General features: G+C 31.0%; 1 protein-coding gene across 1 annotated transcript; it reads right to left on the bottom strand.

Annotated features, from left to right (window-relative positions):
- Positions 1-337: 337 nt before the first annotated feature.
- On the bottom strand, positions 338-1,830 carry LOC145039170 (S-adenosyl-L-methionine:benzoic acid/salicylic acid carboxyl methyltransferase 3-like). The gene is made up of 3 exons (XM_078987278.1): positions 1,744-1,830; positions 1,147-1,563; positions 338-1,060 (listed from the first exon to the last, which is right to left on the bottom strand). The coding sequence occupies exons 1-3, from the start codon at positions 1,816-1,818 to the stop codon at positions 446-448; spliced, it is 1,107 nt and encodes a 368-aa protein (XP_078843404.1). The 5' UTR covers positions 1,819-1,830; the 3' UTR covers positions 338-445.
- Positions 1,831-19,339: the final 17,509 nt, after the last annotated feature.

Here is a 19,339-nt window from a genome sequence, read left to right as displayed (position 1 = left end):
TGACATGTGACAAATTTATTTTCATTTATTAGGGAAGACTAGGTGTAAGACTCATATATTACATTAATTTATTTTAAAAAAATTACATATGAAAATTTAACAATTTAAGAAGTTTAAATTTATAATAAAATGAGAAAAAAAAAATTATTAAAATTATTGAGGCTTTAATACATTGAATACATTACATATATAAATTATTTCTAATAAATACCGTACATATTAAATGTGATATTTTAACTTCATAAAATGAAAAATACAATAAAATAACAAGTGGAAAACAAAAAAATTCAAAAATTTTTAAAAAATGACATGTGTCTAAATAAAAAAGAAAAAGACATTCGAAAAAAAAAACTTTGATTTATTAAGGAGGATTCGATAATCCATACATTTTCAGATTTCTAACTTCACAGTAAATTGATACCATATCTATTAAACCATGAAAATATCAACATTTCCGCGTCATTGAAATAGTAACATTGACAAACGTTGTCTTCTCTTTTGACATTCGATCTGCAAGTATATTCTTATATCTTAGAAAGACCTCGTCTATTATAGACTCTCCGAAGTGACTTAAAAGCATAGGTTCAGCCACTGCTCTCATATATTTCGCCACATTGTATGCTCTTTCCGCATACTTCGGTGGATTGGGACAATTATCTGCATATGCATCCCAATTAACTTCAGAAACCTCCAATCGATCAATTCCGAATGAACCTTCTTTCTCAACTTCGGTACTGACTTCTTTAGCACTAGGAGCATATTGTGGAATATCAAAGGAGTCCATTTTACCTTCTTCTATGAGCCCCTCTAAAACCATGTCGTTTAGGGCTGTCGCCAAGAGCTCCCAAATGTAACAACATTCTTTGCTACGAGGGTCAGAACTTCTTCTCCCTAGTATCGTCAAAACCATACGACCACCACTTACCATCTCCTTCGCACGACAATTGAGAAAAACGAGGAAATCTTTGTGAAATTGCTCGCGATATGCTTTTATTACACTTGTTGGGCTTGTTCTTGACATATATATGTTCCCTTTGTTTGTGTTATGAAATTCAGGAATCTGCTCAAGAAAGATTCATTAGTACATCTATTCATGAGAGAGAGAGAGAGAGAGAGAGAGAGAGAGAGAGAGAGAGAGAGAGAGACCTGGGACAACCACATGAGACTGTAGGAAGAGTGGAAAAAATGAATGCTGTTGCTGGGAAAAAGCCTGGTATAAAATGATCCAGCTACACCAGAGAAGTAGCAAGGTGGAGAAGACGTAGTGGAGGTAATTTGTGTCGTAATGTTCAAATGGAATTTTGATAGGGAATCAAAAATGGCATTGAAATCATTATTTGGGAGATCATTCAGATATATTTGCATTTCAGGCAATTGACCATGACCTACTTTCTGGGTTATCTTGTCTAAGATCTTTATGAACTCCGATGCCACCAGTAAAGTGTTTGATCCAGATGAACACCCAAGATCTGCCATGGTTAGGGTTTTAGGGAAGTTCATAGCATCGTAAAGATTTGTCAAAGCTTCTTCCATTATGGGTTTTGTCATTGATATGACGATTCTCTGTTACAAAAGAAGTTTTAATTAATAAACGTTGTTTATATATATATATATATATATATATATATATATATATATATATATATATATATATATATATATATATATATATATATATATATATATATATATATATATATATATGTCGCATTTATGGAAGGGATAGGTTAGTATGAATAGCACCTGAAGAAGAGAATTGTTGGAGTAGCTATAATCTCCAGCTCCACCGTTCATATGAAGCACCTGAGTGACTTCCATATCTCTCACACAGAAAATGAGAAAAATGATACTCAACTCTTCTTGGAATGCGTCTATTTATAGATGAAGTCAAAATTATTTTTAATCTATTATTTGTTTTTAATTGTTATATTTTATTCTTGTATCTTTGTGGTCCAGCCTCCTGTTCGTCACATTTTTAATAAATGTTTCTGTTACAAAAAAAATGTTATATTTTATAGTTGTGCTTTTCAAAAATAGAATAGTTTCGTATAATGTGTTAATTAAATATTTTGAGAACTTGTTAACATAAAAAATTTACTTTAAGAACATTAATGTATGTGAAGTCGCTACGTTATCTAGCTTCCAAAGAAAGAAAACATTAAAATAACTTTATTCACCTCAAAAATATTTAATTATCTTTGAGAATTAAATTGTCTTTTTATTTTTATGCCTAAAAATATTCATACACACTAATATGATGACACATGTCATCATTCTAACATTTAGTTTAATTTGATTTGATATATTCTTAGGGGTATTTGGATAAATAGTTTTTAGTTTATTAGCTAATTGCTTATTTGCTTATTGCGGTGGGAATAAACATTTTTTAAAATATGTTTGGATTAGCTTATTGCGGTAATAATAAACAATAAACAATAAACATTGTAAGTTTTTAACAAATAAAATAGTTTATATGAGTAAAATGACCAATAAGCAATAAGCAATAAACATTTCTCTCCTTACATATTAAAATCAGTTTATTAGGTTTATTTCTACTGCAATAAGCTGATTCTTAAAGACTCATATCCAAACACTTAAATTTGTTTATTGCGGTGGGATTAAACAATAAGCAATAAGCAATAAACAGCCTATTTTTTTCCGATCCAAACACCCTTTTAAAATATTCTTAATGAGATAGTTAAAAGAAATATAAAATAATGACACTTGTAATAATGTTAGTGGGTAGGAATATTTGTAGACATAAAATATAGGAAACAATTTAATTTCTTATTATTTTAACATAGTTTTTTTTTTTTTTTTTTTTTAATTTTGAAATGACAATAGATTTATTAAGGGTATACGCCAAAGAAAGAAGCTAAATAAGGACCCAAATCAAAACATGGAATTCAGGTACAATTACATCAAAAAAAGATGAAACAACTCAATATTCCCATCTACAAAAACCACCATTACCCCTGTTATTAATCCAAAAAAATAGCAGGTATTTAACATTCAACTACTTTGGATAGGATGTTAATTCTTGCCTAAAACACCCATTCATTTCTAACTTTCGAAAGCGCTAAAAGCAAACCGTAACAGATAGTAATGAATATTTTTCGTTTTTTAGTATTACTTCCCCATTTTGTAGCAAAGTCCATAATGTCCCCCACTCCGTGTGCGTCTAGCAGATCAATTAATTCCACACCACTTGAAGATCTTCTCACGTACCAGAGCAGCAAATAGGCAACTAACAAGGATGTGGTTGGCACACTCGGACTCACAAATGCATGATCCACATAGAGTCGAGTCAAGATTAAGACCTCTGTAGGATAGTGCAACCGCTGAGGGATCCTCCCACGGAGAGCTCTCCATACAAAACAAGTTACCTTAATAGGGATATTTTACTCCATTTACGGTTACTTATTGATTAAAAGGTTATAGTAATTGATCTATGTTTTGCTTGAATATATTAACCTTGTAAGTTCCTTCGCGGCTCAACTTACATTTTATACCATCTAGACTCGATTGCAAACGAGTACGCACAATGATATCTACTAAATTTTGTAACACAGTAGTATGTCCCGCATTGATTGGACAAGAGCACCATCCCCAATAGATTATGTCTGCAAGTATCCTGGTGTTCACCATACATCGCTTCAGTGATTCGATCTCATAAATTAATGGGAATGCAATCTTTAATTTACAGGACCTAATCTAAAATTCTTGCCAAAACTGGATATAGTCCCTTGATTTCATCACCTGCTGAAATATATAATCATAGCCAAAACCTAACTCTCCAATTTCTTTCTTGATACCTAATATATTGTTCAATACACTCGAGATCATTTTCTTTGACAAGTAATTAACCAGTTTGTTAGATAGATTGTGAATTCCATAAATGACTTTACGCCATAAGGATGAAGATTCATTTCTCAACATCCACCACTATTTTACCAAAAGTGGTATATTAAGTGCTCTAATGGAACCAACTCCTAGGCCACCATTCTCATTAGCAATAACTTTCTCCTATGACATCCAATGTATCTTTTTCTTTTCTTCATCTCCACCCCACAAGAATTTCTTTCTCAATTTCTCGATTTTGTTATTAACTCCAGCGGGTGCTTTAAAGAGTGACAAGTAATACATTGGAGATTCGCCAACACGACTTTGATGAGTGTTAAACATCCCCCAAATGACAAGGTTTTAGCTTTCCATTTAGAAAGCTTAGCTTGAAATTTCTAAATAATAGGATTCTAATTCTTTTTGACGTGCAAGTTTGCATCAACAGGATCCGCAAGGTAGATTAATGGAAACGAGCCTACCTCACATCCCAGGAGACTAGCCTATTTACTGATTTCGGACGTGGGAGCTCCAATACCATGAATTGTGGATTTGTGGAAGTTGGCCTTAAGACCCAATGTAACATGAAAGCATTTGAGTATACTTGCAAGATTTTTTATATTAGAACGACACAATGCCCCCACAAATAAAGCCTTGTTTGCATAAAAAAGGTGGGATATTGATGAACCATTACCATGTATTTTCACACCTTTAAATATGTTTTTGTCCCTTGCAATCTTTAACACCACATTGAGACCCCCATAACAACAGTAAATAGAAAAGGTAATAATGGGTCACCTTGCCTAACACCATTTGTAATCATGAACTCTTTAGTTGGGGTACCATTTATCGATACAGAAGCACAAGAAGATGAAAACCTGCAAAATATCCAAGATCACCATTTATTCCTAAATCCCATTTGAGCAAGAACTGAATCTAGATATTCCCAATTAATAGAGTCAAATACTTTATCAAAATCAACATTAATTAAGAATGTGTTACTTGAAAAATTGGCTATTAGTTTATAAACTAGTTAATAAAAAATAATGTTTGATAAAAGTAGTTGATAAACTAACGAGCATATATATATATATATATATATATATATATATATATATATATATATATATATATATATATATATATATAAAGAGAGAGAGAAAAAGTGAGAGATAGAGAAAAAAAATTAAGAACCAGGAATTATTACCAGCCATAAGTTTATTTTGCTGCAAAACACTTAAATGTATATATATATATATATATATATATATATATATGTATGTATATATATATATATATATATATATATATATATATATATATATATATATATATATATATATATCCCTATACTAATAAAATAGTAGTTATTTTGTCATGTGTCATCATATTAGACATCTTAATTAATGTGTTGCCACTTGTCAATCTATAAGTTCTCCATTTTAAATGTATTAGACTTCCTCATTAATGTGATGTTATTTGTCAATATATTTATTCTCTATTTTAAATTTGAATTTGAATTTTGAATTTTATATTATTGTTTTAATTAATTCACAAATAAAAAATGTCTAATATATATTAAAAATTAATTTTACATATTTATTTAAATCAACGATTATAATTTCACATAACTAATAAAAATATCTCTTAATTAATAATTTAGTTAAAATAATTGATTAATAATTTTAAATTTTTAGTATAAAAATTTAATTAATTTTATAACCGTAGTTTACACGGGTTATAAACTAGTATATATATATATATATATATATATATATATATATATATATATATATATATATATATATATATATATATATATATATAAAGGTTCAAATGAGAATTAAAAAAGGTTAATAACCTCTAATTTTAGATGTTTATAAAGGGTTTAGTGTTCAGGGTGTTTATAAAAGGTTTAAGGTGTTTATAAAGGGTTTAGGGTTTAGGGTAACCCTAAACTCTTTATAAACATCTAAAGTTAGAGTTTCTTACGGTTTTTAACCTTTTTTGGTTCTCATTTCAACCCCTCTCTCTCTCTCTCTCTCTATATATATATATATATATATATATATATATATATATATATATATATATATATATATATATATATATATATAGAGAGAGAGAGAGAGAGAACAAAAAAGGCATTTAGAAAGACTAGTTTTATTTCATTAATAATGAGAAATTTTGAAAAAAAACTAATGAGAAGCTACTCATATTGTGTCTAGCGTACGGCAACCATTTCTTTTTTCAAACTTTTTTAAGATTGTCAAGTTTGATAAATGAAAAAATAACTTATAGGCTTTTTTTTTTTTATTTTTTTTTTATTTTATTATTTTTTTTATTTTTTAAAGCTACACTGACTAACTTTTTATCCGGCTTATAGAACTTTTTAAAATTTGTTTCAAATATATATTTTTATTAATTATAAATATAAAAAAAACAAGTTTTTCATTTGTGAGAGAATTGTACTATGACTAAAAGTAGCATACTTCATGAATAATGTTCAAGTATATCAATGCATACCTTGTAACTTTAATCCCTCATATTTGAAGTCATTTGCAATTCTTTTATTTTATAACCTTATATTTTTCACTGTTTTAATTTTTAACATAGCACTTTGACCACTCGAGCCTGTGAGCCTTAGACTACAAGAAAAACTATTATTAGCGGCGACTTAAATCGTCGTAAGATTTGTTGCCGGTAAAAGTAATAATTGCAACAGGTCACCTTAGTTGTCCCGTCGCTAATGATCAAAATGTCATCCATAGTAATGAATCCTGGTAATAACTGTTATCGTCGCTATTATGTTGCCACCGGTAATAATGTCGTTATTAATCGATACGTACCGACATTAATCTTCGAAAACACAAAGACATTAGATGTAAAAAAAATTACATAATGACATCCAGTTAAGCTCCAAGGTGTTATAATTTCATACAAATACCAAAGTAAACAAAAAAAGGTATTATAAAATTATGTCATAGTAAGTCTAACAAAGCACAAACTAACCGGACAAACCATCATTTTTGTTCCATTCGTTTCCTCCTTGATCATCAATTGGTAGTTTCCTCGAATGAAAAAACGCATAAAGTTCCTCCCTATATGTTGGATCGTTGAGCGTTATACAAAGATTTTCCAAGTACATAATAAATAATAAAATATATAAATTTATATTTTATAAGATAAACTATCGACATAAACAAAACATATTATTAACAGTTACATAAGTTGTCAGTATTAGTGTAGCCGTTATTGGTTTATACGAAACAGAGCCCAATCCATTGGATTAAAGTCTTGATCGGATGGATGATGTTTACTCGATCATTTGATGCGGATCCAATCATTTTGGCTTTACCAGCGACCCTTTAACGGCGATATTTGCTTGTGTTGCCACTAAAAGCATATGTCACCGTCAAAGACATCGGCGGCAAAGTCTTGTTTTTTTTGTAGTGTCAACTTTGTAAATTGTCACTAGTATCTATTATTTACAACCTTTCTATTTTACAAAATGATATTTTCCATTTTTTTTGCTTTTTAAAATATTATTTTGATCCATCAATCTTCAACTTTATAAATTGTCACTTTACTTTATGACCTTTATTTTCTAAATTTTCGTTTTTATACACCATCCCCGTAGTATATATATATATATATATATATATATATATATATATATATATATATATATATATATATATATATATATATATATATCCAATACGTAACAAAACACATAAAAACCTACGGCAAATTGTCACACGTTTATTCCCAAATGACTTGATTGAGATGAATAATCTATTCACTTGTTCCTACCTTCGAGCATTTAAAATAATTATGTATCTTTTACATTGATTTACAATATAATATTCTATTCCATTGCACGTTAATAATGTGTATGACTGAATACTTTAATATATATATATATATATATATATATATATATATATATATATATATATATATATATATATATATATATATATATATATATATATATATATATATATATATATATATAAACAATTTCTTTGATAACCACATCGAATTATAATACTCCCTCCTTATATTTATTGTCCATTTTTATTTTTGAAGTGTTTATTTTTTAATTTTGATCATAAATATGTTTGTTTTTTACATAATATTTGATGTAAAATATATGAATAGATTGTATTTTAATCGTCTTCTCATTGTTGTATGTTTCATCTAATAATATATAATACACATAAAAATATTTAAGGTTAAAGTTGAATAAAAACTCCAAAAGTAAAATATAAACAATAAATATGGAATAGAGAGTATTAGAAGTCGTTTTGTATATACATGATATTATTATAATCAAGTAGGTCTTTTGTAATATAATATTTATATTTATATTTATATTTATATTTATATTTACATAAAGTTTATAAATGAAACCATCCCAATCAATATGGTTCAAGATAGGTTTCTATCATCAACTATATCTATTTCAAACTCTCAAACTCATCAAATTCTTTTACTTAATGGAATGATTAATTGTAATATTTTGTCTATACAAAAGCATTAACTTTTGTGTTATGTTACTCATGTTTAATTCTCTACTCGTTCCTTTTTTTCTTAAGTAGATTACTTGAAAATAAATAAGAACGTTGTAACGGTTTCATGACTAAAAATCTCAAGTTCTTCCTTTTCTATACTACATATCAAAGCATCATTTATAAAATCGTCATCTGTTGTGTTACGTAAATCGGTTTTCAACAACTTAATCGTAGAAAAACACCTTTCAACGTTTGTAGTTACGACGGACAAAACCAATGTTAGTTTTAATAATCTATAAACCAAAGGAAACGAGAAGTGCTTCCCCGTGTTAAATACAATGTATATATTTAAATTTTGAATCATCAATATAATATATATGATTTGTTAAATTAAATATGGTATTAGAATTAAAACCTAAACCAAAATCTTAAAAAAAATTAAAATCGATCTTTATAATGTAACATTCTGCAATTTAAGACCGGGTTCTTAAATTAATTATGTAATTAAACTAAAAATGATTTATAAGGTTAAATCACCAAATGATAATCATATCATTAGTTGATATGAAGTTTGGAAGTTTAGAAGTGAAAATAATAACATTTTAAAAGTTAAAGGACCAAATGTGCCAAGTTGGAAAAGTAAGTTGACCAAAGGGGTTGACTAAAGTAATGGAATAGATTGAAAAGGTTACATAATACATGGATGGGGGCCTATTATTTCAAAACCTAAGTTAAAACCACAAATATTGAGGTTTGGTGAGTTTTGGCCAAAATGGCCAAACTTGTTGGATCACATGTGAATATTTGGGAGCAACCTGTCCATCCTTCTTCCAGATTCCTATTTTGCCTCCAAGAACTCCATAATGGCGATTTTCCTTCCACCCTCCATCTAGGGTTTAATTCAAATGGGAAATTGAGAAACCAAGCGAAGAAGGGAAGAATCAAAAGCTTGCAAGGTAGAATCTCTTCTCCTCTAGCTCTTAAATTCGAATTCATGAATTGGGGGAAACCGCAATGTCAATTTTAGCTTGTTATGATGGTTAGGGTGTGGTTTTATAACCTTCCTTGAGTTGTTTTGATGATCCCAATCTCAATCTAATCATCCCATTTATGGGTTTGAGGATTTAGGTGAAAACCCTCATGAACCCTAGAAATTCAAATTGGGGATTTCATATTTATATGTTAGATTGGAATGGATTCAATGACCTAGATGATGTTTAGAAGCAATAAATCCAATTGGAATTCTCAAACACATCTATGATGGGATAATGTTACATAAACATGGAATTTAGATGGTTTTGGGGAAATTATGATGAAACAATGGAATCCTTTGAATATGAGCATTTGATGAGTATATGATACTCATAATCATGAGTTGATACTAACAACATGATTTATATGCAAAAACTTGGAGACTTGAATGATATCTAGTTGAATTTATGGAGTATTTAGCCATAAGGGCATTTTAGTAATCTAGGGATAACTACATGGTGATTGACATTTAAGAAGTGAGCGACATTCATGGATATGAAGTGAATCTTTAGAGATTGAGTTGGAACATAAACATGAAGGATATCTTGATCTATAAGTGTTTCTAGTGATTGTTTTGCCTAAAGGGCAATTTGAGAAACATGGAATGGTATTGGTGATTCCATGATTAGTTTAAGTACTTACAATGAGATTAATGGTAGTTTTATCTACTTGAAAACACCTATTGATGTATTAAATGATTTGGAAATAAGTCATATTGGTTAAAGAGCGTTTTTGAGCAAATTGAGCTCTTAACCCTTTCATTTCAGTGTTTGTAAGTATTATGAACATAACATTTTGATTGAGGACTTAATGAATTAAGTTGAATGTTTTGACATGATAAAATTGTTTGGTTTTGAGCACTATAAAACTCTTATGGTGCACAAGAAACCCTAAATTCTTTGGATCTATGTTTTATCTAATTATACATGCATATTTTCAATTTTCCAAAGCATATATCCTAACTAGCATACAAATTGTCAAATGAACAATAAAACTAGTTAGATAACTTACCTCTTAGAAGAACGTGTAGTTCTTGAGCTTTAAAAGCTTGAGCACCCCAAGTGTGATGTCTCTAATGGTTCACAAACACCATATGCAAGAGGAGGCTTGAGAGAATAAGTTATTTTGTAACACCCGATTGCCGGTACGTATTTAATTCAAGAAAACTTCATGTTTTACCCTGGGAATCGACGAGTTGGAGGCCCAACTCATTGAGTAGACTCGTCTTTCATTGGGGGTTTAAGTGACATACTCGATGAGTCGAGAGATCAACTCGGCGAGTAGGAGCTGTCCGAGTGAAACCCTAAATTTGAGGGTTTGTACCCTATTTAAACAACTTATCCCAGCCTCCATCGTCCCTTATACTTCCAGAGAGCCTTAGCCTGAAACCCTAGCCTTGTTTCTGTGTTCTTAATCATTTGGAACCCTTTTGTGCATGTTTGAAGTGGAAGAAGAAGAAGAAGGAAGCTTGGAGATTCAATAGGAAGTCAGTAGATCCAAAAAGTGAGGTGCATTTCTAGCTTGTTTGAGGTAAAAAGCTCCTACCTTGACTTCTTACTTGTTAGATCAGCTTTAGGGCTTGGATTTTGGTATCTTTAGGGAATTTCTAAGCCATTTTCGGGTTGTGGAGGGTAATATAGAGTTCTGGATTTAGATGTTGGTATTTGGAGAGTTCTCATGGCATAAAGGTACCAACTTTATGGCCATGAGAGCCCCATGCAACTTGTAGGTCTCATTTTTGGTCCTTTTGAGCTTAATGACCCGTGCATGGACGTAAAGTTTGTGGCTTTACATGTTATATTGACACTAGGAGGTAAGATCTACCATTTGGATGAGAAGTGCTTAGTAGAAATCAATTTTTTGGACATGAACCTCAGTGGACTCGGTGAGATGTTCTTGGGACTCGGCGAGTCGGATAGTGGTTCCCCAACCTTTGTTGTTTTGGGGGTCTGGTTGTGTCTAGAGAAGGACTCAACAAAGTTGGATGAAATTATAGACCTGGAATTCATGGGACTCGACGAGTGTGTGAATAGACTCGACGAGTCCAAGGCAATCTCCCAAACCATAAGGATGGAATCGGCGAGTTGTTCATACAACTCGGCGAGTCACAGACTAGACAAGCTCATATGAGGAAGCTGGACTCGATGAGTTCAATGAAGAACTCAGTGAGTCAGTTTAAAACTGTCTCGATGTTTTGATTTAAGAAGAACTCGTCGAGTTCTTGCTAGACTCGACGAGTAGAGTCGGGGTGGGGTAGATAATGGTATAGTGACTCGATGAGTTCACGGGCCAACTCGGCGAGTCGAGTCAACTGGAGGTTGACTTTGACTTTGACTTGGGTTTGGGTTGACCCTGTAAGGGTTATTAGTATGCATAGTAATCGAGAAAGATCATTGTGTAGGGATTGAAGAGTTGAGGAAAGTCGATTTCCACACCGAGATTAACGCAGACACTACATGGCTTCGAGGTGAGTTACCTTCCAGTAGAAGTGGGTCTAAGGCACCAACGCCGACCCACTAGTAGTTGGTTACAGTTGAGATGATTGTATTTGTGATAATTGTCTGGTTTGCTATTACTTGATATGTTCTATGTGCCAGTATGCTATATTATATATGATAGTGGTATTAGGAGGGGAATAGTCCCCCGATCAGTTGCTAGGACCAGAGGGTAGGTCGGACACCCCAGATATGTTTGACAACATGTTATGATAGATTGTTATGTGATAACAGTAGGGGGTGAAATAATCCCCGTGACCGGGTGAGATAGATCCGAGGGTAGGCAGGCCCCCCAAAATGGCCAGACATGGGTAGTCAGCACCCCAGAATGGCTTGACATGGGTAGTCAGCACCCCAGAATGGCTTAACACGGGTAGTCAGCACCCCAAAATGGCTTGACATGGGTAGGTCGGGCACCCTAGAATTTCCCGACAGCATGTATGATTGTATAGTATGTGGTATGATGGGTGAACTCACTAAGTTTTGTGCTTATAGTTTTATTTTTGGTTTCAACTACCTCTTCATCCAAGGGGAAGTAGCCGATGGCATAGTAGCACATCACACACATACACACTTGATTTTTGCATTGAGTATTTTGGGATTGTACTTTGATTTATACTACTGTTCGATGTTGTGATTTTTAGACTTATTCATGATGGTTTATGAATTGATATGAAAATAACAATATTTGTAGTAAACGATTTTATATATTACTTAATTACAAGCGAAATTTTTGGACTCGAAATTTGGGATGTTACATATTTGCCACAAAATCAACACACAATATCCAAGAATGTTGTGGCCACTCATGTCCCCGATTTTGGCTCTTAGGGGGTTTATTTATAACGTGGCAAATGCTAAGGTTAAACATTGTAAGCCCTAATGACTTTTCATATTGTTATGCTCCATGGGTTAAACCTCCATGAATTATCCATGGATTATCTCATTGGTTTAGCCCATCCTAAATACCATGGATCATTGGCCCACACTATAAGAATTATTGATTTACATAATCAATCCCCATATATTTAATTAGTCTCTTTTGATAACAAAATTAAATCCAAATTAATTCCTGACCAATACTAATTAAATATTATGATTTCATATTAATATATTATACTTGTAATACATTAATAAATCATAAATAACCTTATTCTCAAAAGTCCATCCTATCAAATTGCACTGGTGAAGGAAACCCAAAAGGACCATGCTACAATCGGGTCAAGTACATCCTAATCATAGTTATCGGTTAGACACCAAATTCAAAAGTCTCCCACTTGGATAAGTCTAATAACTATAATTACCAATGCACCATTATGATCCGAATTAGCAATCATAAGCTTTCAAAAATCACTGTCGAACTCTGACCTAGTCAGTGATGCATCCTTTAGATAAGGGATCATATATTCCTCTGTTCTCAAGATATCTATATGGACAAACACATGGAACATAGTCATACTTATTGTCCTGCAATCTGTTTCGCAATTTTCGATTTGTTTGACATAGAACATAACTGAACAGATAATTTAGTTCTGACCGGGCCCGACACATAGTCAAAACAGAATCATCGAGGGGCCCAAGATATCGCTTTTAATAGTATTAGGATAAAAGGAACAGATAAACTTCGACATTATATGCTTTTACTAACTACTTATTAAGTCATGCACAATGATACGTTTTATAACATCAAGTTACTAATGCATTTTCGTATCATCAATGGACAACCAACTCGTAGTCAACAACTTATATATCTTAGTTTGAAGATTATATGGTATTATCGTCTCACAATCACTCGTGATAAGCTCCACGAACTGATTCAGATAAGTGCAGGTTGAATTAAATACTCAAGTCTTATTTCAGGAGCACTCATGAATAGTGTAGCAAAAGTTTTGCTATGTCTAACACCTTAGACAATCTACAATCCAACACATGACAATCTAGCTTCATACCTACTTCCAAAGTATGATCGACTGTGGATGGTTTGAATAATATTATTATTCAGGAAGTCAAAACATGCAAAGTGAAACACAAGAATAATACTAATCCTATATGGCCCCAAAAATTTTGAGTATATATAAAACACCTTATATTTAGTCACCATATTGATTACACATTATTCATTGTATATAGTTTCAATTTATAAGCTAATACTTGAATTAAAACAATAGCTATCCCATGCTCCAAGCACGCACACTATTTTTGCCTACGATCCTTACTTTGTGAAATAGATTAACTATTAAAATTTCCAACGATACTCATTTCACAATTCCAAATCTTTATCGTAAGTGTAAGAATACCAAGTTCTCGCCACTTACTGTAATTTGTTAAATTCTAAACTTATATGCAGGGATCATTTTGTAACGAATAAGTTCATAAGTCACAAAGACTTTGTCAATTACAAAACTTTCCATTGGATATTGTTAGAAGGCAACTCCATATATCCGAACTCTCATATTCAAAGCACATTCCTTTGAACATCCTTCTTGGATAAAAGTTTCTAGCGTTCTCATAGATTACTAATATCCAACTCCAATTATGGAAACATTTCCATATTTTCCATATGACAACTCATTGTTAATCAAATCCTATCTATTAATAATAATGTCAATATGGTCCATCCATTACTATACCTCCAACTATTCATAAGCAACCAATCTTTGGCGAAACTTGTATTGTTCTTAGCAGTTGTTTAATAACTTTAGTCATATTTAGTTCTAGTCCCTTTTCCATCTTAATTCCCTAGGCATTTGGAAAATTAGAACACATGAATATTATAGCATATGCAATCGATCCGATCCTATACCTAAAGCATATGGGATACGATTCATAATGTCTTACATAAAGACCTGATACTTTACCAGTCTCTTGCTATAACATTTCCATATATACAATTTTCTTATGTCGAATCTTTTCAACATAACATTCATATATTTCCTTGACTAAATTTGATTAAATTCTCAATCTAAACTTGTATAATTGAAATGAAGTATAAGTTCCTCTCCCTTAATTATAGCAAAAAAACTTTTCAACAATGCAACTTTGCAAATTGAAAACTTTGTTTTCTATAATTAACATTGCTAACTCTATACACTTACCATAATAATTATGCTCCCACTAGCTTTGACATGTACCCAAAAATAAGTTGGACTTCTAGAAATCAATACTTGTTGACTTTCTTACCAAAGTTCAGATTTCTGATACAAGACGCTTCGACAAGACTTTATCTAGGCGTCTCAAACTCATACACCTTTCCTTAGATAGCTCATATGTGTGTCCAAACAATTTTAGAACTTACAGAAATAAGTCTCAAATGTTTAGACCTTTTGCCATTTCTCACAATTCGAACTATGAAGAGGGATGCTGTAATCATAATTGAATTTGAGAATGCAAATATCACAAACGCTATCTCCTTAAAATCTACTTTTGTGAAAGGGTTTCCTCACAATCATTTTCATGAATTGGGGAGAAACCTTATTACACTTATATTTCTATGGTGTATATGCTCCTATCCATGTGAATTTGTCATAACCATAGTTACAAGACAATGTTAATGACAAATCCCAAAATCATATGGACTAAACTTGTTTAATCAAAATTTCTTGCCACCTGGTAGCACAAGGGTCTACTATTGCTCCCAAGTTATTATGTATACAATTGAGCACTCATAGAACTCACATACATCATCAACTTTATCTAGAATAAGAACAGAAACAAGAATATGTCAACACGATAGGTTAAAAACCTCAAGTTGTGGGCTAGTGATTAACAATAGATTTATTGTTGATTAGTTCTTGAAGCTTTTCAAGATCTTTAAGAATCCCACTGACCCCTTGACATATAAGTCTCTCTCTTTCAAGAAACATTACTTGACAAAACAAATATTCAAGAGTTAGAGCGATTTCTTATCAAGACAAACATTTTTGACAATCGGTCTTAGTTGATCTTTGTTTTATCCAAAACATTACAACTTACCAATTTCAAATGTACAAGAGTAGAAAACATTTTACTCTACATTTTCTGATATGTCACTCAATATACAATTTTGTAGTATGACTCTAAGATTTGATTTTGGAATGAAGTATGATTCATCTTAATTGATTTAACCATTTCAACAATTCCTGATTCCTCTTCTTAGCCAAACAAATGCACTAAGGTGATCAAATTGTGATATGGTTTTCATAATCAATAAGATGATCATAAAAACACGATACTCAAGTACTCTCCCATCTTTTTAGATTTGAGAAACTTTTATCTTTCTGCCGACTTTCATTCTTTTTATTCGTTCTGCTTAACATTGAAACTTTTCAATGACTCAGAATTATACTTAATCTTGTAAGCATAACCATATTTACTAACTTTAGTAAACCATAACGAATAAATTCTTTGTGGTGGACCTGACCAGCGCACAACCAAGTGTACCCGATCCCCTAGTCCTTCACTTGACTAATATATACATGTGAACATCGAATTAGTCTTAATTTTCCAAAAATAAAGTTCTCATTCATCACAAAATACAAGTTGCATGATTCCAAGTTTCTATCCAACTGAAACTTAAGTGATGAGAATATTTCCTTATTTTGTAAATTTAACACTACCACAAACGAAATAATCAAGTTGATATTGCTAAACATACAAACATCAATTTTCACATATGCCATTGCAAGGAAATATAAAATAAGATAAAATAAATTTTTTCTTTATTTATATATTTATGGAAAAACTTTTCCTTACAATGCAATTACAAATGAAAACTATGTTACTAAACATTTCTAAGCAATTTATCATAACTCCTAGCACCAGCTCAAAAATCTGATCATCGAACCATGCGATTGAAATCCATCTCTTCATGATCTGACTCAACATGTTTTTCCTTTAAGCTTCCTTTGATCCTACAAAACATCAAAATGTAATCTTATCACATTATGTATTAAGAATCTACAAACAGGAATTTAATAAAGTTAAATAGTTGACTTACCTGAAGCAGAGTCTAAATTTTTTACATTACCATCCTTATGATCCTTCAGGTAGATACGGCCGATTCGCAACCAATCTCCCTTCTCTTGGTAATAGAGACATATTGACTCTTTCCCTTGAAAAGAGAAATATTTTCTAGACTTCCAACGTTTCCATTATCATTGTCAATGCAAGTTTGGGAAGTAGATCTTCTAATCAACTTTGCATTACCAGTGTGCCAAATCATTGCTGATTTAGCTACAATTAGCTAATATGAAATATCGATAAGGACATGTCGCGATCTGTCATATAGTAGTCTTTAATGAACTGACTATACGATTCGGGATGTGACTGAAGAACCAAGTCAACAACCAACTTCCTTGACACAACGACTCATAACATTTCCAGCCTGTCAATATGTGACTTCATCTCCAAGACATGTGCACACGCTGACCTTCCATCTTGGTGGTGGCTTGCCAATAGGGCTTGAGTGACCTTGAAATTTTCAAGTCTTTGAACTTGTGGGTTAGGGAGAATAATTGGTGGAGGTAGAGGAAGTGAAGTATGATATTGTGGAATATCATCTTCATGTGGAAAGCCTTTTCCAATAGATTTAGGAAGACCATAGTTGTCTGACCTAGACATGTATAAAGGGATACATTCAAGTTAGTTGATTTAAGTCCTTAATATAACACTGAAAACAAAATATTAATGCTAGGACCCAACACAATATTTTACAATTGCAAAGAGGGATGCCATAATCCAATTGTAAAATATCTAAAGGTAGGTAAATGACGATTTACCGATGTACACCATGAATAACGAAATACATTATTAATTTTTTATTTGGATTGAAATTTCTAGATCTTTTGAGATTCTTTGAACTTTTCAATGGAATGTTTAAATCCTGATTGTGCCTTTCAGTTTGTGACTGGGATACCGAGGATAAAAAAAAAGATGTGAATAACCATGCAAATTAGCTTGATACACTCAATGTTACATATCACCTAAACAATGTGTTGGTTAACCACACACGGTCCGTTGATCTATGATTAACATCAAGTTACCCTTTGCCACACATTGTCAGTCCCAGATTTGTGTGCCGGTTAACCACACACGCTCCACTAATGACTTAACAATGTGCAAAGTGCAATTTCATGGATTAGCACCAAATTCACATTTTACCTAAAGTAACTAAGATTAGGAATTTAATTAAAAGTTTATTTACTTTATATTTGTCATTATACTTTTAATGAGGGAGAATTAATGTCCTATCCTACCCGTTCAGAAAACGACCCTCCACCAGTCAAGGAAGTGGTGGGTGAGAGTGGACACTCATTAAACTGCCATTTTATAGGCAGTAACCTTATACCCCCTTATAGACTGACTTCGTGAATGAGGCCTACTAACGGTAAGACTGACTTGTCTTATATATATATATATATATATATATATATATATATATATATATATATATATATATATATATATATATATATAGGCTTAGGTTCATTTGAGACCATGCTAATTTTGTGAGATCGTGAGACCAAATCTAAAATTAATTTTAAAATGCAAAATAAGAGAAAAATCCAACAATTCTTTTTTTAATTATTATTTTCAGAACTTTATTTAACTAAAAAAATAAATAAATAAGATTAACATTTTTTTTGAAAAATATATAAAATTTTTTAATAGAATATTACACTGTAGATATTCTAATATGATTTTTAGAATGTTTAGAATATTCTGCTAGATTTGCCAAATATGTACAATATTCTAAATATAATACTAAAATATGTAAAAAATGTATTTTTTGTATTTATTTATTATTCTTTTGGTATTTTTTTTAATTTTTTTTGGAAAATATATATTCCGAAAATAATATTGGAAAAAAAAATTCGAAAAATTTCAATTATTTTGCATTTTAAAGATGTTTTTTATTTTATCTAATAAATGAGTGGCTAGGATTGCGTCTCGCGGTCTCACAAAATTAGGCCGTCTCACATGAACCTAACCCTATATATATATATATATATATATATATATATATATATATATATATATATATATATATATATATATTATTATTATTATTATTATTATTAAACATATAATATTATAATGTATAAGGGTTGAATTTTAACTTTTAAAATACTAATGTTTGAAATTAAATTATTGAAAAGTGAGACATTACAAATTCGAAAACTTGAAGGCAAGTTTTGAAACTTTTCAAAACTCTTGGTTTTCATAACTTATGAGTTAATGTTGGGATTTTTGAAAAGACACTTGATTTTCCATTACTTGATGACAAATTATGGAGTTCATAAAAACGTTTATGAAAAGACTTTTCATGTTCCATAAATTAAGGAAAAGTTATGGAACTCATTAAAGAACATTTATATCAATTATAACAAGGAAAGTTATCATATAATATTCTATTAACCTAATCTAACTCGTATAGCTAGGCAATTCACATCAAATAATATAAATAATTAACCT

This window comes from Lactuca saligna, chromosome 4 (genome assembly GCF_052625555.1).
Source record: "Lactuca saligna cultivar CGN05327 chromosome 4, ASM5262555v1, whole genome shotgun sequence".
Taxonomy (NCBI): Eukaryota; Viridiplantae; Streptophyta; class Magnoliopsida; order Asterales; family Asteraceae; genus Lactuca; species Lactuca saligna.
Note: the sequence above shows the minus strand (reverse complement) of the source record. Positions and strands in the feature narration are given on the sequence as shown.

What these genes read in the sequence shown, in the direction of transcription:
- LOC145039170 (XM_078987278.1), bottom strand. Translation starts at nt 1,818, where the DNA reads ATGGAAGTCACTCAGGTGCTTCATATGAACGGTGGAGCTGGAGATTAT. An exon ending in CCAACAATTCTCTTCTTCAG is followed by an intron (nt 1,564 to 1,743) that starts GTGCTATTCATA and finishes CTTTTGTAACAG; the next exon opens with AGAATCGTCATATCAATGAC. An exon ending in GTCTCATGTGGTTGTCCCAG is followed by an intron (nt 1,061 to 1,146) that starts GTCTCTCTCTCT and finishes TTTCTTGAGCAG; the next exon opens with ATTCCTGAATTTCATAACAC.